Source organism: Peromyscus maniculatus, chromosome 7 (assembly GCF_049852395.1).
Source record: "Peromyscus maniculatus bairdii isolate BWxNUB_F1_BW_parent chromosome 7, HU_Pman_BW_mat_3.1, whole genome shotgun sequence".
NCBI lineage: Eukaryota > Metazoa > Chordata > Mammalia > Rodentia > Cricetidae > Peromyscus > Peromyscus maniculatus.
Window position 1 is genome coordinate 64,490,843 of NC_134858.1, and position 26,942 is coordinate 64,517,784.

The 26,942-nt window shown below is 42.7% G+C and overlaps 1 protein-coding gene and 1 non-coding gene across 3 annotated transcripts; both read right to left on the minus strand.

The window, feature by feature from the left end:
- Positions 1-208: 208 nt before the first annotated feature.
- Positions 209-19,352, minus strand: Lactb (lactamase beta). Of its 2 annotated transcripts, XM_006979303.4 has the most exons (6): positions 18,952-19,349; positions 18,553-18,619; positions 15,264-15,454; positions 14,447-14,798; positions 11,500-11,665; positions 209-990 (listed from the first exon to the last, which is right to left on the minus strand). In XM_006979303.4, exons 1-6 carry the CDS (start codon positions 19,297-19,299, stop codon positions 465-467), a joined length of 1,650 nt encoding a protein of 549 aa, XP_006979365.3. In that variant the 5' UTR covers positions 19,300-19,349; the 3' UTR covers positions 209-464. The 2 variants fall into 2 exon arrangements, with proteins under 2 accessions (XP_006979365.3, XP_076432683.1); XM_076576568.1 differs by lacking the exon at positions 11,500-11,665 and having other exon boundaries at positions 745-990; positions 18,952-19,352.
- A 3,912-nt stretch (positions 19,353-23,264) lies between these two features.
- LOC121831291 (U6 spliceosomal RNA) lies at positions 23,265-23,371 on the minus strand. Its single transcript, XR_006074658.1, has one exon. It is a non-coding gene; the product is annotated as a U6 spliceosomal RNA (small nuclear RNA).
- Between the last annotated feature and the right edge of the window lie 3,571 nt (positions 23,372-26,942).

Sequence of the window (26,942 nt, forward strand, 5' to 3'; positions counted from 1 at the left end):
TTTCACTGTTACATTAAAAGGTCTTCTATTACATGAGGCTTTCTCTATTACACATTCAAATAATATATATTTTAGACAAGTGTAGTGGCTCATGCCTATAAGCCAGGGACTGGGGAGGTAAAGCAGAAAGATTAAAGTTCAAAGCCAGTATATGCTACACAGCAAGATAGTAAAGAAAGTAAAAATAAAAACCCTAAAAACTAAAAAGTACTGTCTTTTATCAGAATATTTTATTTCAAGAGTTAACACTTTTTTTTCAAAAAGTAGAAATAACTGTTATTTCCCTGAGTGTAAAGAACTAATTGTACAATAAAAAGGCAGTTACAAAATTAAGCAATTAGAGGTACATAATTCTCCACATTTAACTGTACTCTATTACAAATGTATTCTTAAAATTGTATGTATTTTGGAACGTCAACATTTCAAAGAACGGAAAGCTCACTGTGGACCTGTGCCACTTAGGATTAGTCGGCCCTGTCTTTATCAAATTCTAGGGCAATCTTCAAAGCAGTGCTATTGAGGCCAACGGACTGCATGTTGCATATGATAGAGACGATTATTCCTCGTGGGGGAACCTTGTTATTTATGGCCTCTGGGTCCAGTTCTTCAGGCAGGACCAGCAGGACACTACTGGCGCCCACTGCGCCTCCAGTATGGGAAGCGTAGTGCCTCTGCTTCCTGCAGGAACCATATGTCTGCTTCTTCTCTACAATGCCCCACGCCATGGCATATTTGCCCTCTTTATCCCAGGACATCTCCGTGTTAGGGACTGGGGTCCACATCATCACCATCGTTTCTGGCTTGAGATATCCAGGTAAGAGATTTTCATTTGAATTCTTAAACAGCCCGACTTGGTAACCATACAGCATTGCGTTCCCAAACTTCAGAAGGTCACCCACTGTGGACAGAAATCCACCACCAGCCCATTTATAGGAGTTATCCACATAAGGTGTGTTGACAAGACGTTTCTTTTTATTGTAAACATAAAATCTAAAATAAAGTAAGAATGGTCATTAAAAATTTAGTAGTCTATTATTATTGACTTTACATATGACAATGAATAGGAATGTGTACAAATGAGGCAGGTTGTACTTCAATGTAGTAATCATACATACAACTATAAACTAACCATAAATTCTCAATATGAGTAAATGACAATGATAACTGGGTAGGTAATCTACTTAATGAACTAAAGCATAAAAAGAATATTTTTTCTATTGGTATGTTTTTCCCATACTGAACATATCTAACTTTTAATACTTATAACAATGCACTGGTTAATACTATGTGTTTTCCCTGCACTGAGAGGCAGAGCCAGGTGGATCTCTGTGAGTTCGAGGCCAGCCTGGTCTACACAGAGAGATCTGGGACAGGCACCAAAACTACACAGAGAAACCCTGTCACATAAAACCAAAAAAAAAATAGCATACCAATGCCATGTATGATGATGTAACATGATCACTTTGATTAAACACATACTTATATTGTTATTACTGTATGTCAGGTCATTTTAATAAGCATTAGATACAAACTCATTTGTCCTGACAACTCATCAGAGGTGTTATTATAAATGTTATTACTTAGCTTGGGAGTGACAGAGCTGGATTTAAAGCCAGGCAGTCTGCCATGCGATGCTGTCTCTCCACTCCAGAATCGTACTTTGTGATCTGGGGGTTAATTCTTTCCATGCAGAATCCAGAGAGTGTGTAGGGAGCACTTTGCATATTTCTCATGGGTGCTTAAGAAATAAATGCTAGCTGTAGTTTGCTTACATATCTAACAATATTGATGGATCTCTTAGGGCCAGGTGCTATTCTGATGCTGGGAGAGTGTCAAGGAAGGACAAAGCACTTGACCTCTAGGGGTCTGTGTTCTCTATGAGGAGGCTCCAGAGGGAAGTGCAATGAAACCACAAATAATAAACAAAAGACGAAACTTTCCTCATGGGGATCTGTTCTTTCATGATCCGTACAGTGGTGCTCTCAGGTTCTGAGTCTGCTAACTGCCTCCCTCCAGGGATCCGTCTGGACGCTCATTACAGCTCCACTATTTATAAGCAGGAGTCAGCCTGAATTGCACCCTAACATCTGAAACTCGGAAAAGGCTTCCTGTCACCACCGCTTGCTGCCCACCTCTGCAGCATGGAACATCTCTGTCCTCCTTCTGTCCTCCACCGCCTCCCTGGCCCTCTCCTGTGCTCTCGGTCCTTGGATTCTTCCTGATTTCACCTGCTTTTTCTGCTCTATGGCATCCATCATCAGCCGCTGTGGCCATGGTCTCACCAGAACATTGTCTCATTCTCTGACCACACCAATATGCCAATCTTGACAACCCTCCTTTCTTTTGGTTTTCCTTTTCTTTCTTTTTGACCAGGTAAAGCATAAGTCCATACAGCAAAGCTGACTGACACCACGATATACATACATCAGTGCTGGGGACAGAGCCCGGGGCTTTGCGCATACTAGGTGGTGCTCTACCACTGAGCCACACCCCCCCCCCCCCCCCCCCCCCGCCCTTGGTGTTGTTATTAAACGTTCCTTCCTCTCTTGCCTATTCCTTGGTTATGTTTGTAACAGTTACCCGGAGTCTCTTCCGCTCTCAACATTCTACCCAAATTGGCTCCAAGAAGAACAACACCACACGATTTGCTTTACTGAGAAGATCAGGGCCATCTAAAGTGAGCCAGAATGTACCTAAAAGTTATATTTCCACCACCACCACCACCACCACCACACATGCTTCTGTATTTACTTAGAACATTTCTTCCAGTTTTTAAAAAAGATTAATTCTACCGTGTACACCTTTTTTTATTTGGGGATTTTTGTTGCTATTTGTTTGATTTTTTGAGGCAGAGTTCCATTCTGTAACCCAGGTTGGTCTCCAACTCATAATCTTCCTGCCTTGGCCTGTCAAGTGGAAGTACAGATATGTGCCTCGACACCTGGCTCCACATCTGCATCTGTGATTGTCTTGTTTTGCCCCCAAAAACTTAACTCCACTGGATACACTTTTCACATTGTTTTCTCTCCTGGAAATCCACGGTCTAGTCAGAAGCCATGGATTATGTTTTCCCTGTCTTTCATCCATCCAAAACCCTCTAGTGTTTATAACTGCAATGGGAATAAAATCCACACTTCCTTCCACGACCTGTAACACAACCAGTGGTCCTCCACAGAGGAAGTACCAAAGGTCCTAAATGTACTTTGAAGTAAAGTCCCACCTATGATGAATTCTTCCATATCCTGCCAGACCATCAACTATCTCATTAGATAATTACTAAACAGTGTGTTTACAATTAGCAGAGGCTACAACTCTTGGAGATTTTTACTAAAATGGGGCTTTTGCCTCAACAGGTCTGGGGAGGGGCCTCAAATCCCACACTTCTAACAAGGCTCCAGATGATGCCAATTCTGCTGGTCCTGGATCACCCTTTTAGAAACGGGTTATGGACTGACCAGCACGGTCAGTGTGAGAAACCCAAACAGGACGATACACGCATGACTGAGGCCATAGCAAGGAGCAAGGAGGTTCAGCCTGGCTAAGGAGCATCTTGAGGGGTGAGCAACAAGACAAAACGCTGGAGGAGTAGACATGGGACAGGAGACAGACCACGAAGGATTTTCTATATTGTGCTAAGAACTGTTTCCCACATCTCAGCTCACAAAAATGCTCACATTTCTTCCAAAGGGAAGAAAAAAAGTATCCTAGCTACAATCTTCAGTCTCTTGTATCTATTTATTTACTCCTGAACTACATCAAAAAGTTCACATCTGCTCTTCTCCTTACTCACCTTTCCATTTAGTCTATATTACAGAGTATAACTTCCATTATTCTATAGCCCTTAAAATCAGGTGCCTGTTCCCATGATCCTCTAGTTCCTGCTTAGGTCCTCCTCTGCTTCGTCCCTGTGTCACTGTTGACCAACTTCCTGGTACTCCTGTTGGGTCCTTCTCTCTGAGCTCTCCAGCCCCAACAACTGGATTTTCTACTAACACTAATAATTCTCTAATGTGCTTTTGAAGAAGGGCTGAAATAGGTTTACTGCAATCACCTGGGCCTTCTCCCTCCCAAAATTATATCCTCCTTTCAAGATTCATAACTTTGGAGGGACTAGAAGAATACATAGTTTGAAAAATGACTCAATTTTTTTCTTTCAAGATTCCACTGTATCCTCTAACAGCCCAACTCATAGGATGAAATAGGATAGAGGATAGGATAGAGACAGGCATGTGTCTAAAGTAACAACAACAACAACAAAAAGAAGTGTGTGTGTGGAGGAGGACAGGACTGGAGAGACGGCCCAGTGGTTGAGAGCACTTGCTGCTCTTGCAGAGAACCTGGGTTTGATCCTCAGCACACTCATGGTAGCTCACAATTATAGCTGTACAATTTACAATTGTCTGTAACTCCAGTTTCAGGAGGTTACTTCTGACCTCCATGGGCACCAGGCATGCATGTAGTACACATACATAGATGCAGGCAAAGCACATACACATGTAAAATAAAAATAACTAATCTTTTTTTAAAGTAACTTCCTTTTCACAGTAAATCATTTGAAAACACTTACAAAGGTTGGACATTAGGAACCCTCATTCATTCTTCCTTTAAATATAAAATTACAGAGAATTACAGTCTTTAGTTTAGAAATCTAAACTTTATATAGGCAGATTCTAAACTTGAATCTCTCAATTTCTTTGGACAGAAAACAAGTTAGCTTTTTGTGAAAACAATTTTGTTCAGTAGAATGGTAAACGAAACTATTTTAAACTCCTAGGGACTTTCTTCTTTAAAAATGGAACACAGATTCTTGAAAGTTTCTGGTAGTTTGTTGTAACTGAATAACTGAAGTGAAGCCAGATGACAAACAGCCTCCACTTACTTGGAATTCTCCACATTTACAAAAGAGAAGCATTATATAACCGCAAGAACGCACAGCTACAAACTTAGAAATTCAAAATATTTTCATTTTAAAAACACTGCTTAATGTTTCCAAAGCATTTACGTATTACTTCTATTTTAACTGGTATGAGAGGCTTAGAAAACAGCTAAATTTATAAAATACATATTATAAGGATCTGGAGGTGAAGCTCTGTGGCAAAGCTCTTGCCTAGCATGGGTGAGGTCCTGGGTTCCAGCCCCAGCACAGCAAACCACAGCATTGTGTTGTGCGGCACAGAATGCAGCCATCAACAGCAATCTCACTTAGCATTAACGTTTCAAGTGAAGCATCCTGTCCAACATCACCATCTTTGCTAAGGCTGCACTGAGCTCTTCCTGGGCAGCTTTAGGAGTTAGCACTGTGACTGAGGTGGCGCATGCCTTTGCTCCTAGTACTTGGGAAGCAGAAGCAGGCGGATCTCTGTGAGTTTGAGGCCAGCCAGGTCTACAGAGTGAGTTCCAGGACAGCCAGAGCTACACAGAGAAAGCCTGTCCAAAAACGAAAGAGGGAGCAGAGAAGTAAGAACCACAAGGCTGCCCCTCTTGACAGCCCCTTCCCAAGTCGGAACCAGACCAGGAACTGCTGGCAGAACCGCCTGGACTTGGCCTGCTGTTAGGAAGCCAACAACCACAAAAGGGGCAGCTGCACGTGGACATGCCACATCCTGGGTCTCGGCCTGGGAGGACTTCCAAGCAGGAGATGCACTTCCTGGGAAGAGCTGACCTGGCTCTACCCTGCTCCTCCTCTGTCCCCTGTCACTATATCTGAGTAGTGAAGGGGGCCCTGAACCATGGTGAAACTACTAATAAAACTCACTGAAAAATTGAAAAGGAAGAAGAAAACCAAAAACCCTACAATGAGACTGAGCCTGCTCGTCTGTCAGCTAAGGGCATGGAAGAACTTAGAACAAGAGCAATGCTTAGTTCTGAAAGACACCAGGAAGCAAACAGAAGGCGAAGGCGTCCCATAATATTAAGTGCCACAGTCCAGAAGACTCCTTTTTCTTGTTTTAGTCCATCCACTTAGGAACCAGAGGGCTCTCCTTTGTTCATATGGTACTGTACTCTAACGCTGAGCCTGCCCAGCTCCCAAACCAAAGGTTTTTATTGCACATACTGCGCCAACAGAAAACACTTAACAAGATCTAATAAAGCAATGGATTGACTAGGGATTTCCTCACCAACAAACCAAGCTCCTTTAAAGGCAAAATCATCTACTATGCTCTTGTGGATGCTAGCTTAGACTTATTTCATTTACTATCTAGACAGTGTATTTTGCTCTACAGAATCAACATTGTATATTACCTATATAAAATCTGTTCCTATTCTTTTTTTTTAATTGTTATGTAGTGTTCTGCCTGCATGTATGCCCGCATGCCAGAAGAGGGCGCCAGATCTCACTATGGATGGCTGTGAGCCACCATGTAGCTAGCTGCTAGGAATTGAACTCAAGATCTCTGGAAGAACAGCCAATGCTCTTAACCGGTGAGCCATCTCTCCAGCCCTTCTGTTCCTATTCTTGCTTCTAAGAAAGCCTCAGATTTATTCAGGACAACAATGGAGTCAGCTAGGCATGAACTGCAATGCTCCTTTCCTTACAGCAAACTTCGGCATTGGGCTACAGTTCTGACCAAAGACAAATTCAGATTTTGAGGTATAAGATGCTGGGGGAAATACTTTAAACAGGTGATGGACCTCAGGTTTCACTATTTTGTTTTTCTGTTTGACAGGATCTCGCTATTGTCCAGGCTGGCTTACAACATGTTCTGTAGCCCAGGCTGGCCTCTCTCTCTTCTTCCTCTTGTTTCAGCTTTACCAAATACAGTCGTGTATCATCATGTTCTGTCTCAATGGTGATACATTGAACACGTGCACACATACATGATGAAGCGACAAAGGAGACAAAGATTCTTTCAGTAACTCTAAGAAGCATTGGTCAGGGTATTACATCAGACATGATTATAACAAGTGTGATTATGTCAACAGGCCAGTAGACTAACAAAGCTGTGAACATCTCATTTTCTATGAAATAGTATAGAAAACTAAAAGAAAGAAATGTGGTTACTAAATTTTACTTAAAGTTTTTCTGGGTACATATTTTTGTGGGTGTTGTTGTTGTTGTTTGTTTTGGAGACAGGGTCTTACTATGTAGCCCTGGCTGTCCTGGAACTCACTTTGTAGACCAGGCTGGCCTTGTTCTCCCAGAGATCTACCTGCCTCTACCTTCTGAGTGCTTTGATTAAAGGTGTGTGCCTGCTACTCCTGGCCTGGGTACATATTTTTAAAAAGATGAGCTTTACTCCATGAACAGCCCCCCCCCAAAAAAAAAACCAAACTAGTGTCTTTAATATTAAAAAAAAACTACAAAGAATGCCAGGTGTGATGACGCACCCCTTTAGTCCCAGCATCAGGAGGTAGAGGCAGAGGATCTCTGTGAGTAGAAGGCTAACCTGGTCTACACAGCCAGTTCTGGGACAGCGAGGGCTACATAGACTCTGTCTCAAAACAAACAAACAAATAACAACAACAATAACAAAAAAAAAACCCAAAATACAGAAAAGAATCAGAGTTGAGTTTAAAGGCCTAAAGAAATACTGTATCAAATCCAATCAAAATAAGGTAGAGGCAATGTTGTTTTTAGTGTCCTGTTTTATGTTTGTGTTTTGTTTGTTTGAGACAAAGTCTCTACTGGCCCAGGCTGTTCTTAAACCCAAGGTATGTTGGGTTTAAAGGCTGTGCTGCCATGTCTGGTTTTAGGAGTGCTGCGGCATATATACCCAGGACTTTGGGCCTGCTAGGCAGGCACTCTAGTCACTGAGCTCCATCCTCAGCCCTGGAGCCTTACTTTATATCAGCAGTACTTTTCACTAAAACGAGTCAACTACCACTTTCAGATGGGATCATTAAGGTCCTATCAAAATCCAAGCAAATCAGGGCTAGAAAGACGGCTCAGCAGTTAAGAGCGCACACTGCCCTTACAGAGGACTGGAGTTCAGTTCCAGCACCCATATCTAGAAGCTCACAGTCTCCTGTGTCTCCAGAGATCTGCAGTCTCCTGTGGACCCCACTGGCACTGACTCATGAACAGACCTACACCCAATCACACACATACATAATTTTTATAAATTAAATAAATCTTTTTTAAAAATCCAAACAAATAAAATTTACCTTTGAACTGATAGGACCCTCCCTTCCACTAAAGAATATCCATTGTCGCTTTTCAAAGAATGAGAGCTAAAATGAGGCTGACTTTCCATCACGTGCTGCGTTTGATTTTTTTCAAGTTACAAAACAGCAGATGATAGCTGATCTACAGTCTGCACAGTTCCAAAGCCTTGCTTTTCAGATTAGAAACAGGCTTGGCTAGGGAGAGGGCCCAGTGGGCAAGAGCACTGTGTGTAAGCACAAGGACCTGAGTTAGAGTCCTTACCCTCCGTGTAAGAGCTGAGTATGGCACACATGCCTGGGACTCCAGTGCTGGAGCCCGAGACAGGTGGACCCCAGGAGCTTGCTGGCAGGCTAGCCAAGGTTCAGTAAGAGAACCTATCTCAAGGGAGTAGGGTAAAGAAAGACGGAGCAAGATACCTGACTCCCTGGCTTCTGAATGCACACTCATGGACTTACACACACACACACACACACACACACACACACACACACACACACAGAGAGAGAGAGAGAGAGAGAGAGAGAGAGAGAGAGAGAGAGAGAGAAATGAACTTTAAAAGCAAAGCTCAGCCCTCACATACAGACTTAGATACTCATTTTCAAATATTAGATCTAAATCACATAAGCTCGTATAAGTGTGCTGTTGGCCCTGGAGAGTCTTTCTTTCAGTTCCGCTGTCAACCTTGGAATTTGCATTGTCCTCTTCTTACATCTGAAGTAGAGTGTGATACTAGACCTACAGCTAACACTGGGGGGGGGGGGGGGGCGATGTGATCCCACACTGAGCGTCTCAGGCGCTCAAGAGCCGAGGGCTTTTAAAAAAGGTACAGTGCACTGCTTGTTGCTAACCTAATTTCTTCTCTGTCTTTTGGGCCACAGATGGATTTGCAACACATAGTTAATCCTTTAAAATAAGGTGGCAACTTAAAATGATAATTGAGTCCAAACAATGTAAGAGTAAACAAAACTAATGTAGAGATGGGAAAATAAAGCTTAAAAACTCCCAAAGTACGGCCATTTCACCTGTTTCTTTTGAAAGTGCCAATAAGGCCCTTTGAAGCTTATTACTGGAAATATGCAAGGAAAAATTACAAGTTTCTAACAAAAATTATGATTAAAAATTTTCATTGGTTATACTTCATTAAGTATCTTTCAATTTTTAAAAACCGAATCCATAGTAATGAGAGCATTCCTCATTCTAACCCAATGAACACACAAACATGAACATCTGAATGTTCACCATTAGTATACAGAATATCAACTATAAAACACTAATTAAAATATGCGCCAGGCGGTGGTGGCGCATGCCTTTAATCCCAGCACTTGGGAGGCAGAGCCAGGAGAATCTCTGTGAGTTCAAGGCCAGCCTGGGCTACCAAGTGAGTTCCAGGAAAGGCGCAAAGCTATACAGAGAAACCTTGTCTCGAAAAACCAAAAAAAAAAAAAAAAAAAAAAAAAAAGAAAAGAAAAATGCACTGGGCACAGTATTATATACTTCTTCTGATCCCAGCTCTCAGAAGGTTGAGGTAGAGGGATTTTGAGTTCATGGCCAGTCTGGGCTACATAATAAAAGTCTCAAAATTCCAAAAATAAAAATATACACATATACGAGGCTGGAGAGATGGCTTAGCAGTTAAGAGCACTTACTGCTCTTGCAGAAGACATGTGTTCAGTTCCCAGCAACCAAACTAGGAGGCTCACAATGGCTTGAAATTCCACTTTCAGGGGATCTGACACCCTCTTCTAGCCTCCATGAGCACCTGCACATAAATTATATAAGCACACACACATACACATAACTAATAATTATAAATATATATAAATATGCATGCTTGGCAGTGGAGGTGAATGCCTTTAATACTAGCACTCAGGAGGCAGAGGCAGGTGGGGCTCTATGAGTTTGAGGCCAGCCTGATCTACAGAACATGTTCTAAGACAGCCAAGGCTACACAGAAAAACTGTCTCAAAAAAACAAACAAACATCGGGTGGTCGTGCACGCCTTTAATCCCAGCACTCGGGAGGCAGAGGCAGGCGGACCTCTGTGGGTTCGAGGCCAGCCTGGTCTACAGAGTGAGTTCCAGGAAAGGCGCAAAGCTACACAGAGAAACCCTGTCTCGAAAAACCAAAACCAACCAAACAAACAACATATGCAAACGGATAACCATTTACCCATATAATGGCAATGACAGATTATGACTTATTGATCACAGTAACCTACAAATGCATAGTAGTATAAATAAACATCTAGGTAATAAGGGAGGAAAATAGTTTTCTTCTAATATAATTTCAACCAACAAATGTAGAAAGCAGAGAGGGGCTGGAGAGATGGTTCAGTGGTTAAGAGCACTGGCTGTTCTTCCAGAGGTCCTGAGTTCAATTCCCAGCACCCACATGGTGGCTCACAACCATCTGTAGGCAGAACATGCAGGCAGAACACTATACATAATAAATAAATAAATCTTTTAAAAAAATAGAAGAGAAATCTGCTACCACTTCAATAAAGCCACTAAAACACTGTTACCAATAATGGGACAAGTTTACGAAATGCAACTTCAGAAACCCAGAACAAGTAAATGAAATGCAAGATACTGGATCAGTCCTTGGACAAAACACTATGTGCATGTGTGAGTGTATGTTACAAAGGACATTACTGGAACAATTGGCAAAATTGGAATAAAGTTTGCAGATTTGATTAAACCATTGCACTGCACGAATGGTCTCATTTTTAGAAGATGTACATGTAAGCATTTATGAGTAATGAATACCATGTCTGCATAGTATTTCCAAGTAGTTTAGGAAACACAAACATACAATCAGATAATATAAATATGGCATAACTATATAACATGTGGGCAATCTGGATGACAGGTCTATGTGAATTTCTTATACTATTGCAACTTTTACTAAGTATGAATTACTTCAAAATAAACTTTCAGTAATGAAAAATAAGAGGTAAACACAACATTAAAAATAAGCAAAGATGTTTAAAGACCAAATTGTCTAGGTACATGATAGGTAGACTTTTGGCTTAACTACTCAGATGCTTAAATCATGATTGTTTTTTTCTTTATTGTTCTCATGCCTGCCTTCCCATCCTAGCTTGGCACTCACTATGCAGTCTAGGGGGGTCTTGAACTCCCAGTAATCCCTGTGCCTCATCCTCCTGGTGCTGGGATCACAGATGTGAGACATCATGTGCTTACTAAGCATCTTGGGGCACCACAGACATATTTATTTCTTTACTTTACTCATAAAAAACAGGCACATACAGAAGCTCCAAGCATGCGGCCTTGGAGCTGGATGTTGGAATGGAAGTGAGGATGGCCTGTTTTGTAAATTGACAGCACAATGTTAAGATGTGACACAGCTGGACACAGCAGGTGTCAGTTTACCTTGCTCTGTTGTAAATCACTGGCTCGTTTTCTTCCTGTACAGTCGTCAGCATGTCCAAGTCATGGAAAATTTTCTGCATATAGTCCAAATATTTATATCCTGAGGCTCTTTCCACTATGGCTGCCAGCAGGGTATAGCCAAATGTTGAATACAAAAACTGACTACCTTGAGACATCATTGCGTGGAGAGAAGGGAAGAAGACGCTTGATTATTATTCAAACATGCAAAACATATCTCTACTGAAAACAGTTATGCTTTTAAAGCTGTAATATTTTACTTCAACATCTAAAAATGTTATGGATGACGTGCTAACACACCCAGTTAACTTTGTAACGTCCATGTTTAATCAGGCCTGCTCCAGGACACAAGAATAAATAATAATCAACACAGGGACTGCAAAGTTGTATGAATCTGCTCTTTTATCTGAAAATAAAATAAGCAAATATATTCCACCTCAAAACAAAACAAATTCTTCAAACTGGCAATCAAATAGAAAGGTGGAAGAAAAGCAAATTTGATTTCTCCATCAATTGTCTTTTGGGGGGCAAATTGAAAGTGCTAGGATTGATCCCCAGACAAGTGGCCAGCATGGCAAAAGCTAAAACTTGGAGTTCCTGGAGAGAAGAGGAATGACATGTGCAGAGAGACACACAGACTCTCTGGCTTTCTTTTTACAGATAAAAGGCAGAACAATGCTGTTGTACAGATTGGGATATTTAAAGGGCAGAGCAGAGCTGCTGGGTCTCTGGGGATATCAGCCCTTAACTAGAGTTTTAGAGGTCATTAGGGCTCAGAGCTACTTCTCCAAAATGTGTACCTAAAGGCATTTTCCTTCTAGCTATCAGATTGCCCAGAAGTTTTGAATGCTAAGGGGGGGGGGGATGAACTGAGTCACAGGTTGCCCTTGAATTTAGGTTTGCCCTTGAAAAAGCTTTACAGGCCATCTCCATAGCAACACAGACTTCACTGCACATGGTAGGCCAGTGCTCAACCATTGAACCATACAGCAAGCTAGTCCTAATCAAATAAATGCCGTGTTCCCTCAATACATCCCAGTGTTTAAGGTACAACTAGGCATATGAGTTTTATTTATTTATTTATTTATTTATTTATTTATTTATTTATTTATTTATTTATTTATATCTGCCTGCCTCTGCCTCTTGAGTGCTGGGATTAAAAGTGTGCACCATCCCAGCACTCAAGAGCCAGAGGCAGGCAGATATAAATAAATAAATAAATAAATAAATAAATAAATAAATAAATAAATAAATAAATAAATAAATTTAAAAAAACAGAGCCAGGCAGATCTCTGTGAGTTCGAGGCCAGCCTGGGCTACCAAGTGAGTTCCAGGAAAGGCGCAAAGCTACACAGAGAAACCCTGTCTTGAAAAAACAAAACAAAACAAAACAAAAAAGTGTGCACTATCACCACCCAACTATTTTAATAAAATGTATGTAAACATAAAAATCTCATTTCAAATACATGCTTAAATATTAATATATACACATATGGTTCACTTTGGGTTTTGATTTCTTAAGATTTTTGATCCATACTAAAAATGGATAGAAACTTTATTTTTAAATACAAAATACATAATTTTGTTTTCATTGGCCTTCTTAATTATATTTATATAAAAATGTTGATTCATAGTAAAATCTTTTATTTATATATTTTAAAAAATTATGTGCACGGGGGAATTGAGTGCCCATTGAGGGAAGGCCTGAAGAGGGCATGAGAGTCCCAGGAAGGAGCTGGAGTTAGGGGTGGCTATGAACCACCAGATGTGGGTGCTGGGAACTGAGCTCAGGTTCTCTGTGACAGCAATAAATACATGCTTGCTCTTGACCACTGAGCATTCTCTCCAGTCCCATAAAATGACTTTCAAAATGAAAATAGTGCATCAATCCGCAGTAAATTCAAGGAAAGTAAAGATAAAGATAAAGCCAAGCATGGTGCTGCACACCTGTAATCTCAGCAGTGGGGAGACTGAGGCAGGGGAACCACATTTGAGGCCAGCCTGAGCTACACAGTAAGCCACGGTCTCAAAGAAAAAAACAATTCTTTTTATAGTTTAGCTTTTAGGGGAAGTAAAGTTGATGAACCCTAGCTTCTTAAGGAACAAAAGTATAAAACAGGCTGCTGAGCCCTTCACACACTAGCCAAATACAAGTGTAGCAGCAACACCCTTGCCTCCCCACCTTTGAGGTTTTGTTTGGTGAATGATTATTTCAACACTCTCCACAGTTCCCGTGAATATCTTGGTACCGAGCATCTTCTATGCCTGGGCAACCTTCCATGACACTGAAGCTGAGCAGCTACCTGCCTGGCTGTTAAGGGAGATAGCTCAGTTGGGAAAGAGCTTGTAAGGCAAGCAGGAGCACCTCAGTTCAACCCCCAGAACCCACATGAAATAGTCAGGGTGATGCACTTGCAATCCTAGGGAGGCAGAGACAGGCTGGGACCAGCCGGGTAGCCCAGACTGATTGGTGTGCTCCAGTCAATGAGACTCTGTCTCAAAAATAAGGTGGGGCTGGCAAGATGGCTAGACAGATAAAGGTATCTGCTGCCAAGACTGATGCCCTGAGTTCAATCCCTGGGACCACATGGTGGAAGAAGAACCGACTCCTGGAAGTTGTCCTCTGAACTCCACACACATCACAATAAACAAACAAACAAATAAAATGTAAAAAACAAAAACCAAGGCCAACTCTTCCTGAGGAATGACATACAAGGTTGTCCTCTGGCCTCCACAGGCATGGGCACCACACACACACACACACACACACACACACACACACACACACACACACACACACACACACGGCAGACACTATACTGGCCCGTTACAATCATTAACCTTACTGACAGCAGTCAGGATGGCCATCTTGGGTTTCCTGAAGAAAGAATACTTCAATAACAACTTAGGGGAGGGAGTTAGCACTCACCAGGTTTAAAGAATAAAGGATCATTTTTAAATAATCGTAGGGATTCGATTGAATTTTCAAATTTCTCTTTCAAATACAATTCGCCTTGTTCAAAATCATTCTTTTTCTTGCCCGGCTTTGAGTGCCGACACCTGCCTTCATTCTCCTGGTCGGCTTTTGCCTTGGGGGAGTCGCTCTTTTCGTGATTCTTGCCTCCCTTTTCTTTCGGTTCTTTCTCTTGGTCCGATGGCATTAACCCTTTCATCATCTTCAGGGCTTTATAAGCTTTCTCCTCTTTCACTTTTTTCATGTCCTTTTCATAATGGCGAATTCCACTTAAGTGGGAAATCAATAATCTTGTTGTGACAGAAACCTAAAACAAAACCATAAAAATTCAATTACAGCATGGTGGTACACACCTTTAATCCCAGCATCCAAGAGGCAGAGGCTAGCGGATCTCTGTGAGTTTGAGGCTAGCCCATTGTACAAAGTGAGTTCCAGGACAGCCAGGGCTGTTACACGGAGAAACCCTGTCTCGAAAAATCAAAATTAAAAAAAAAAATGAATTCAATTACAGTGTTAACCTGCAAATAACAAGCCCACAGCCTTGGAAGACTAATAGTCTCCACTCAGGACCGCTGCGGAAAAAGGCCATGTACAGACAGACCCTTGCTCTAAATTACAGAAATGTAGCCAACAGATAGAGTATCATCTAGATTGAGAATGAAATCGATGAAACAAAAGCAGAACCCAAAGAATTCTATTAGCTATTAAAACTATAATTCCAGTGTAGACCATGTGACATACCAGTGGGTGAAGGAACTGGGGGTGCCACTACCTTTTCACCCTCGTATTCTTTTTCTGGGAACTCGGGGACGTAATGCTGCACCGGGAGGTCCAGATCCAGCTTCCCTGCTTCCCACAGTTTGGCCAGAGCCACCATGGTGAGGCTTTTGCTGATGCTTGCGATTCTCATGACCGTCTCCGGTTTGCAGGGGACCCGGTTCTCCACATCTGCGTAGCCTAAACCTTCAAGGGAAATAAAGCAAAAAGTCTGACACTGAAATTGGATCAATTAAAACACACTACTTTTATGAGATATTTAAACTGGACTCAGGAGGGATGAGAGTCTTGCCTATACTGATGATAGGAAGCCTAATGATTTAAGTTTATAGCTGAACTGGAATTTTACCTGGCACTCAACAATTTCCCATCTGATATTTTCAGATATTATTAATTTTTCTTATCTTAACATATGATGATTACACCTCTTTTTGTGTTTTTCAGACAGGGTCTTGCCACATACCTTGAACTCAAGATACTCCTGCTTCCATCTGGGATTACAGGTTTTGTGATGGCTATTCTTGGTTGTCAACTTGACTACATCTGGAATTAATCAAAACACTAAGATGGAGGCACTTGCTAGGGGATTCTGCTTAATTTGAAATGGAAAGATCTACTTTCTAATCCAGATCTTTGAGGCAAGAAGACACACCCTTAATCTGGATCTAATCTGGGCCAAGCCTCTTGCTAGAAGTCTATAGAAGGACATGGAAGAAGGAAGCTTTCTCTCTCTGTCCACTTACCCTCACCTTGCTAGCAAGTCCATTCCTTCACTGGCATTAGAGCCTACTTCTCTGGGATTCCAGCATGGACTGAAGACCAGCTGAGACATCCAGCCTTGTGGACTAAGCAATTCTTGGACTTTCCATTCATACCCAGCCATTGTTGGAGTAGCTGGACTATAGCCTGTAAGTCATTCTAATAAATACCCTTTATATATACATACACACAATATATATGTATACACATGTATATGTATATATGTATACATATATATCCCTTTCTCTCTCTGTGTATATATATATATATATCATCTAGATTGAAAAAGAAATATATGAAACAAAAGCAGAAACCAAATAATTCTATTAAATATTTAAAATGTAATTCCAGTATAAACTGTATAACATACCAGTGAGAATACATACATACATGCACACACATATATACATACATACATATATATACATATATATTATAGCTTCTATTACTCTAGAGAAACCTGACTAATATAGATTTTGGTACCAGAAGTGGGGTGATAGATGTTACAGCCAGATCTATATCATCATGCTTGCTATTCCACATTTTAAATAATTTACCGTTTTTAAAGTAAATGTCACCATTCTTCATATTCTTTATATTGTAGTCTTCTCCATTTTTGAGTATCATCACTGAGTTCTTTAAAATAGCTAGCCATAAAATGAATGTAAAAACATGTCAAATTCCCTAGCCACCCATTAAATCCAGCTGCAACCAGCAGAAAAACAATATAATGCTAATTTTTAAAAGCTTCTTCTAGAAAAACAAAGTTTGGTTTTCATCTTCTGTACAGGGTAAAAGTGTGCAATTAGATGTTAGAAATATAAAGAACCGAGTCTGAAAAAATAAAGTGGTAAATGAAAATATTTCTATAAAACTCCCACTTACAAAGCTGGCACTTATTACATTCTTTTTATTACTTTTATTCTCTCTCTCCATAATCCTCCCTGGTTGTGTGTGTGAGTGTGTGTGTATGTACATACATACATACATAAATGTATGTGCACATATAGAAGCCAGAGGACAATTTGCAAGAGGTGGTTCTCTCCTTCCATCATATGGGCCTCTGGGATTGACCTCAGATTGTCAAGTTTGGACTCTCTGGGCACCAAGCATGCACATGGTGCCCAGACATACATGCAGGAAAAACGCTCCTACATATCAGATGTATGCCCACAGCGGCTAGACCTAAGTATCGGATCCTCTGGAACTGAAGTTACAGCTATGAGCCGCCACGTGGGAACCTAATCTGGACGCTCTGCAGGAACAGCAAGTGTTTTTAACCTCCGAGTCATCCCTCAGCCCTGCCCCTGTTGTGCTTTCTGAGTCAAAATCTTGCTGTATACACCCCAGGTGGCCTCAAACTCAAGGGGATCCTCCTGCCCCAGCTCTTCAGTGCTAGGGTTATAGGCATGGGTAACCATGCCTGGCTAGTTAGATTTTTTACCACAAGATTTTTCACCAATTAGTTATATTGATTAGAATAGACATATACTCAGGGGAAGTGTAATTGTTCAGAGCCTCACTGCCGCCAGCAATGTCTTCTAAAACTACTGCTTTCCTTAAATAATGTCTGAAATATCATTTACTAAAAACCGAGGTGACGACCTGAAGCAATTTGTCTGCAACAGTGAAGTTATATTCTGAAACAGTGCCTTGATAAACTTATCACAAAACGAATAGAACTGCGTCTCTCAAAGCTTCTAACTGTGGGATAGGAGTGGGGACCAGGGTCTCACCTGACTCAGGCTGGCAACTGTGTGACCTTGAACTTCTGATCCCCAAGCTTCCACCTCCAGAGCAATGGGACCATAGGTCCATACCATTATGTGGTACAGGAGATCATACTGAGGGCTTGTGCCCAAGATCAAACACTCTACCAACTGAGCTGCATCCCAAACCACTTCAAGCTTTTTCTTGATCAAAACAAAAAACAGTTAACACTTCTGCCTAATAAAAATAATAACAGATTGCAAAAATAATAATTATAGGTTGTAACTCATTAAGGACAAGGGCTATTGTGTGTCCCTAGTATTTACTATAGTGCCTTTTATAAAAATGGGGAATAAAAAACTTACTGAATTAAAGAATAAAATATAGAGGAGCTGACATTTTATTTACTCATCAGGGCTATCTACAAGGGCTACAATGTGATAGTAGATATTTAATGGATTGTTCTACATTCCATTTTCAAATCAATAAATCCACTCTTAAGAGTAAACTGGAAGAAGAAACAAGCCATTTTGAACATTTCCATTTTACTTAAGTAACATTTTAATTATTTACTTACTTTTGGATTTGAAGCCAGGCTTTACACATTAAGGTTACACAAGTGATTCCACTGAGCTGCACTCCTAGCTCGGTTAGTTACATTTTAACTTTGCAGGGATGGATAAAAACCGCCTGATTATTCGACAGATACATTGTCTCTACAGTATGTGCCACTTTTTGTAACTCCAGTAAAATATCAGTATTTTATTTCACTAAGTAACAAAATGAGTCCACTAAATAATACTTGCTCAACCCACCTTCGGACCAGACTTCTTTTCCATCTACAGAAACTCCAACCACTATGCCGGGTGCACCAACCTCATCCTAAGAGAAAAGAAGAAAAGATCTAGTTGGTTCAAAAGTGCAGTCTCTGCACACAAGAGGCGCTCTCAGGCTGGGCCTCCTGGCCCCGCCCACTCAGACCCCGCCCACTCTCCGGCCCCGCCCACAGGGGGCAAGGGCTCTGCTCAGTTTGCGGTGGCCTGCGAGGGGTTCACAGGGCTCGCTCTCTAAAGGGGAAGGGGCGGTCCCCTCTGCGGCCGGTGACCTCAGCTGCGACTTGAGCAACCCCGAGAGCGTCAACCCGCGGCCGGGCGGGTCGGGAAACGGGAAATCTGTCTCGGAAGCCGCCGCCCTGGCGTCCGCTAGGCCCGCACCTTGATCCGATGCAGCAGATCGCGGCTGCTCTCGATGGCTCTGGAGAAGCCCCTGGCTGCGGGCGGTGCAGGCGTGTGCGGGCTCCCGGGGCTCGAGGCCTGCTCGTGCGGCAGCTCGGCGCCCGCAGCCTCGGGGTCCACGGGGGACTGAATGGGGCCGGCGCCCCGCAACCCCACCGCCAGCTTCGCCCCGAGCGCCAGCCCGAGCCCGAGCCCCAGGCCCCCGGCCCAGCCAAGGCCCAGCACGGGCAGGGCGGGTCGCCCGTGCGCCCCGCGCCGTCCTCCGCTCCAGGCCGGGCCCGTGGCGGCCGAAGCCCGAGCTGTCACACTTGACAGGAGCCGGTACATGTCGCCGCTGTCGAGCCCGCTGCCTCCCCGCTCGCGCAGGCCCGGCCCGCGGCGGGCAGGACGAGGGGCGGGGCGGGGGCGGAGCCTTACAGTCCCGCGCAGTTGAGTCCCTAAGTGTGAGCGACGAGCGCATCGAGCGTCTGTCTGTTCCTGGCCTCCTTTCTGCCTTCTGGCTCCTAGTCCTCACTGGTTCCTCCCCTCCCTTTATCGCTTTCTTCTTTCTTCCTCTCTTTCATGCCTCTTTCCTCCCTATCTCTTTACTTCCACTCCCCTCCGCCTCTTCTCTTTCTTGCCTGCTTTTGCTCTGGCTTCCCTCATTCCTCGCTCTATCCTTTCTTTATCGCCTTCACTTACTTTAGTTCTATTTCTTTCCCTCTCTTTCTCTTCCCACTTGATTTTCTCTCTCTCCCTCTAGCCTCTCTTTCCTTATTTTCTCCTCCTCCCCACTCTCCCTTCTTTCTTGCTTCTCCCCTCCCCAAACACAGGTGACATCCTTAGACAAGTTTCCTGTCCAGTGTCCCATCAGCAAACACCCTCTTGCCACCGTATGCACACCTTAATAATACTAAGCCCTGGGCATCACTGAGATGCCCAGTGATTAAAGCGCTTGCCATGCACACATGAGGACTGGAATTCAAATCCCCAGAATTTCACTGGATGAAAATGCCCAATGGGCATGATGCCTGCCTGCAACTGGCAAGGTCTAGGTTTGACTAAGAAACCCAGCCTCAGTCAATAAGTTAGAAGAGCAATTAAAGATAATTCCCAACATAATATGGGGCTTTCACATGTTCCTCCCACATAAATGCAAATATGTATATACACAGGCACACACCACACACATGAAAATGGAAAAAAACTGTAATGGGTTTTGTCAGTTTCATTTTTTTTTTTAGATTTACTTATTATGTGTACAGTGTTCTGCTTGCATGTATGCCTGCAAGCCAGAAGAGGGCACTAGATCACCATGTGGGTGCTTGGAATTGAACTCGGGACCTCCATAGGAGCAGCCAGTGTTCTTAACCTCTAAGCAATCTCTCCAGCTCTGTGACTTTTGGGGGAGAATTGTATATCTTTCATGCCTCTTTCCTCCCTATCTCTTTACTTCTCGCTCAGAGACAATCATGCTAGTAAACACACAGTGCTTATTCTGTACCAGACACAACTCTGAGCCCTTGACATGCGCTCCCGTTAGGCATCATAACCACTCTGGAGTTGGTTGTGTTCTCATTGCCATCAGACACATGAGGACACTGGAGTAAAAGGTGATTGAGGGATTTGTCCAAATCTACAAAGAGGGTAGGTGGTGGGTGGCCCGAAATTTACATTCTCAGCCTTCCTGTCCACAGAAAGTTTGAAGTAGGCTTCTCCTAGCAGAGGCATGGGCTTTGGGAAGCTGGGGGGGGGTGTGTGTGTATTGGCTAAGACCTTCGGCTTCCCAGTGGTGCCAGTGGAGGCAGCTGCAGCAAGTATAACATGGCCAGGGCCCACTGGGATGGCACAGCTGCCCTTTCGTGCTCAGGCCTGTTCCCTGCTGCACTTGCTGGCTTCTGGGGGTGCCTAGATAGTAAAAGTCCTCGTGCATGCCTCCTTTGCAGCTATATAGTTAAAAATGCCCTCCTTCCCCTCTCGCGTGGGGGGAATAAAATAAGCAGCTCCCACTGGATAAGTGTTAATAATTCATTTTCTATTCTAAGATGGTCTTTGAATTTGCAGCTCAGGATGTGCCTGGTGTGACGGGCTCAGGCCCCTCTCTTCCCACTTTGCACCCACCTCCTGTCTGCAATTCTACCTCAGTTCTCTGAAAATAGAAGACAGATGCTTGCCATCCTGAGTGCAGAGTTCTTCTTCTTTCTAGAATGTTCCTTTTTTTTTTTCCTCAATGTTGCTTTCTTCTGAATATTATACCCTATTGCAGCCCTCAGCCCCGGGTTATAGTTTCCCTTAACTTTTTGGCTTTGACTTTGAAATCTACCTGTCAATGATTTGTGAGTTCCTGCCCAGCTGAGGCTTAGTTTCAATGACTGACACATGGTAAACTTCAACAATATTATTGAAGTCTGTGTGAGGGTTATGGGAGATGGCTTGGCACAGCTGAAAGACCCAAGTTCAATTCCTAGCACTCACATGAACTGGGCTAGATAGTGTGTGCTAGTGTGAGAAACGAGTTTTTTGTTTTGTTTGTCAAAGGTAATCCAGGGCAGCTTTGAACTCACAGAGATCCAGACAGATCTCTGTCTTCCGAGTGCTAGGATTAAAGGTGTGTGCCACCACTATCTGGCCTCTATGTTTATTCTAGTGGCTTGTTCTATGATCTTCAGGCAAATTTTATTAGGGTACACAATATATCACCACACCTGCCACCAAGCCTACCAAATCTGGCAACCGGGACCTCGGGACCAACATGGTCAAAGGAGAGAATGACTTACTCCTGCAAGGGGTCCTTTGACCTCTACCTGCTACAGGAAACATTCTGAAAGTCCTGCCATCTGTGAGTCACTGTGTCAACAAAGGTTCTCTCACTGACCAAACGCTAGCCAGGTTCCTCTCAGTCTTCTGCATTACCAGGCCTCAGTCTTGGCCCTCAAACACTTGAACAAACACACCTTTTCTCACAGCTCAAGGCTGAATTGCTTGCAATGACCATGTTTTTCTTCAAAATAACTGGCTGAGAAAACTCAGAGCTTCCAAAAAAGGTTATTGTTTGTTCTAGGCACCACCGAAATAAGAGTCCCTGTCTCCCTGTCTCCCTGTCTCCCAGTGGGGGGTAGGGGGACCTTTCTTGATAAGGCGTAAGTGCCAGTTAGCAAACTGGATAGAATTCCCATGGAGCAAAGTCCTTCTGCTTTTAGTGACTTTCCACTCTCCCGACTCAGCTCAAGCCGTCACCACCCACTCTCTCTTCTCCCACCCCATCACCTCTGCCCACATCCTGTGGAGCTCAGCTCTTTCTCTGCCCTTGGCAGCAATAGACTACAGTCTATCTTGCTGCCTTAACTGGTGTCCAGCTGTGTCTGCCTTGCTCACACATCCATCCAATCGGTCCTGTTGAAAACGTGGCCCTTTCAAAACAAGATCTTCTTGTGTGCATTCACTCTGCAGTTCATGGAGCTGTGCATTTAAGGTTTGTGTGATTTTCCTGTCTGCATTGTAATCTTTAATGTAAAAGCTGATAACAAAATACAATCCTGTAAAATCCTGATGAAGGATAATTTAGGAGCTATAAGCAGAAAAGGCTGCATACCCTGACATGTGGCGGCAAACTCACAAACAGGCGTGAAAACTGCGAACACAGAGGAACAGAAATTTGGTGCGATTACAGGTGCTAATGCTACAGACTTTTCTTTTTAAAAAGACTCTATCTGTGGGCTGGGGTGATCAGTGGGTAGAGCGCTTGCCTAGTGTGCTGGGTTCCATCCCAAGCACCACATAAACTAGGTGTGGTGGCACATGCCTAGAATTCCAGCACTTGGAAGGTGGAGGCTGGCGGATCAGAAGTTTGCATTTTTTAGATCTCCACCTATGAAGTCCTGGATCACATCCTTTTTAAAGTGTCCTTTCTTTCACCCAGTGAATGGAGTCAGTGCGTGCCAACACATGGACCACAGCTAACTCTTCTTTATTATTAACTATGTTTCTATTCAAAAAGATAAAACTTGAAATTATTCTAGATATGCCTTCCTATTCTGTTGCTGGGATGTGACTGTTCCTTCACATGGGGAAAAACTGCATTCACATCAGTTTGTTCGAGGACCCGGTGCAAGATTCAAGCAGCAAAACCCCAACTTAGCAGATCCAATTCCAAGCTTAAGGAAAAAGGAGCAAAGATTCACTGCAAATTAATGGACTATGATATAATCAATGCTCTTTCAAAAATGTTTGCATTCTGCAACTGTAGTTACATGGCCATTTTAGGTGTCTCTCTCTGTGTATGTGTATAATATATATCAGCATACTTTTCAAAAACAAATATGGAGCACTTCATGAATTTGAGTGTCATCCTTGCACAGAGGCCATGCTAATCTTCTCTGTATCGTTCCAGTTTTAGTATGCATGCTGCCAAAGTGAGCATGGCTTGCTGCTTTTCAACAAGCAGTAGTATTGCATGTATGGCTGTAACACAGTTCACTTATGCACTTACTAGTGGACTGGGTTATTCTAGTTTTAACCATTGCACACAAAGCTGCTACAAACACAATTATTGTCGAAATGCAGGTTTTCATTTCTCTTAGAAATTACACTGGAAGTGGGATTGCAGAGTCATTCCCTAACTCTGTATTGAATTGCGCTCCAAAGGGCGGCATTTCTCCTGCCCACCAGCATGGCGTCTCAGTTGCAGTTCCTCTGCATAGCTGCCAACATTGGCTTTCTGTGGACAGCCACCCCAGCAGGTAGGAACTGAATCTCACTGAGGTTCTGCTTTGCATTTCCTCTGAGAGCTGCTGCTGCTGCTGAGTTCAGTGGCTGTTTACACATCTTTTCCTTAGTTATAAGTGCTCTTTTTTTTTATAAATTAAGATATACTTTATGTACAGCAATGTAGTTTACACATTAAATAAAACTGTAGTAAAATGATTTGATATAGTTTCAACAGAAGAAAAGGGGGGCGGAGACTGAGATTAGAAAAACCCCTCCCCCAAAACAAAAAATTACTTTTTCTAAGTGGGTCAATGCAAAAGTATATTCAGTAGTTAGTCTTGTCTAACTCTTATTGCATTGAGGGTCAATAGAATTATAAAAGAATTGGTGCACACCTTCAATCCTAGCACTCAGGAGGCAGGGGCAGGTGGATCTTAGTAAGTTCAAGGCCAGCCTGATCTACAGAGTGAGTTCCAGGACAGTCAGGATCGCACAGAGAAACCCTGTCTCAAAAAAAAAAAAAAAAAAAAAAAAAAAAAAAAGAAAAAGAAAAAAAAAGAAAAGAACCATTGTGGATTCAACTTTCTGGATATTGAAGTAGCACATACATCTTTTTTTTTTTTTTTTTTTTTTTTTTTTTTTTTTTTCTTTTTTGGTTTTTTTCGAGACAGGGTTTCTCTTGTGTAGCTTTGCGCCTTTCCTGGAACTCACTTGGTAGCCCAGGCTGGCCTCGAACTCACAGAGATCCGCCTGGCTCTGCCTCCCGAGTGCTGGGATTAAAGGCGTGCGCCACCACCGCCCGGCTTCACACATACATCTTTTGTGGAGTAATATCCATTCAAGTCTCCCCCTCTCATTTTGTAGATTATTTTATTTTATGTGTACATGTGTACCTAAGTGTATGGGGGCCAGTAGAGGGCATCAAATGCCCTAGAACCGGAGTTACAGGTAATTGTGCTCTCCTTGTTGGGGGAACCAAGCCCTGGGTCCTCTGCAAGAACAGCCATCTCTCCAGCCCCCTTGACTTTGTTTTGTTCGTTTGTTTGTTGCTTTATTTATTTACATTTATTGAAATAGGCTCATGTTTTACAGCTCAGGTGGGCCTGGAATTCACTAAGTACCCCAGCTTGTCCTCAAATTCCTGACCCTCTTGCCTTAGCACCACAAGTAATTTGACTACAGGTGTGCACCATCACGGCTGGAACCTCTACCTATCTCTTTTAAAATTTAAATATTAATTTCATTTTACTTCATATGTGTTTTACCTGTATGTATGTATATGTACCATGTGTGTGCCTAGTTAGAAGAGGGGGGTTGCATTCCTTGGAACTGGAGTTACAGACAGTTGTGAGCCACCCTGTGGATCCTGGGAATTGAACCCAGGTCCTCTGCAAGAGCAGCCAGTGCTGTGAACCACTGGGCCATCACTCCACCCCCATCTGCCCATTTCTGTAACAGTCTTGAATGATAAAATGAACAAGCGACTAGTGGGTTGCGATTAGGTTAAGGACTGGGGTGGGAGAAGGGGAGAAGGGTGAAGCATTTATCTAATTATTCTTTTTCAATAAAAACTCGGAGTCAGATGTTGAAGTGAGAACCTGATTGACGAGAGAAACGGTGGAGAAGCAACCAGTCTTCCTTGCTCTCTCCTTCCTCTATCCAACAGGACCAAGAATCTCTCTAAGCCCCTCCCTACTACTTCCTGTGTCTCTCTATATGTTCTTGGTCCTCTAAAACCTCTGTAGCTAATTTTGGTCAGCCAATAGCTAGCTCCACCCCTCTTATTTAAAGTAAACTTTATTGGCAGTCTCCTGAGTGTCAGAGTGCGATCAAAATATCCCACATTTCCCCCTTTCTTGTCTAAATAAAAAGGGAAGGTTTTAACTCTAACACAGTAAAACTATATACAAAATAGTAGGTCTTTCTAAGGATTGTATCTTATCAGTCAATATTTCTTATATGGCACAGATATCAAACCACTTTTTAAAAGATAAAACATGAATTACCAAGCTGATAATGATTATAATCGACATTATGTCAACCCCAGCTAAGTTGATTTTTCATTTAATTTTTCTATTTTCAAACTATCCATTGTGGAATCATACAGAGACCTAACTCCCTACATCCTAATACTGCTCCCCATTCTAAACGTGGGTTAAAAAACTCTTTTTTTTTTGTGATATATATTTTTTATTTTACAATACCATTCAGTTCTACATATCAGCCATGGGTTCCCCTATTCTCCCCCCTCCCACGCCCTCCCCTTACCCCTAGCCCACCCTCCATTCCCATCTCCTCCAGGACAAGTCCTCCCCCGAGGACTGTGATCGACTTGGTAGACTCAGTCCAGGGAGGTCCAGTCCCTTCCTCCCAGACTGAGCCAAGTGTCCCTGCATAAGTTCCTGGTTTCAAACAGCCAACTCATGGAATGAGCACAGGACTTGGTCCCACTGTCTAAATGCCTCCCAAACTGATCAAGCCAATCAACTGTCTCACCTATTCAGAGGGCCTGATCCAGCTGGGAGCCCCTCAGTCTTTGGTTCATAGTTCATGTGTTTCCATTCATTTGGCTATTTTTTTTTCAATAATTGAGTAAAACTGAAATTTATTATATGCCACAGTCGTCCTACGGACCTCCATGCTATATATATATATATATAGCCTCTATGGTTCTATGGGTTGTGGTCTGATTGTTCATTTTATATCTAGAATCCACCAATGAGTGAGTACATACCATAACTGTCTTTCTGGGTTTGGGTTACCTCACTCAGGATGATATTTTCTAGTTCCATCCATTTGCCTGCAAATTTCATGCTTTCATTGTTTTTCTCTGCTGAGTAGTACTCCATTGTGTATATGTACCACATTTTTTTTCATCCATTCTTCCGTTGATGGGCATCTAGGTTGTTTCCAGGTTCTGGCTATTACAAATAGTGCTGCTATGAACATAGCTGAGCATGTATCTTTATGGTATGTATCAGCATTCTTTGGGTATATGCCCAAGAGTGGGATGGCTGAGTCTTGAGGTAGTTTGATTCCTAATTTTCTGAGAAACCGCCATACTGATTTCCATAGTGGTTGTACAAGTTTACATTCCCACCAACAGTGGAGGAGTGTTCCCTTTGCTCCACATCCTCTCCAACATTGGTTGTCATTGGTGAAAAAACTCTTTTTTTTTAAACTAATCCCTTCTTCAAGCATTCCCAGGTGTCTCACCAGATCTGCTGAAGACAACAGTGAAGTGTGAGGCTGGCTGTCGCTGGGCCGCACAGCTGGGCAGGGAA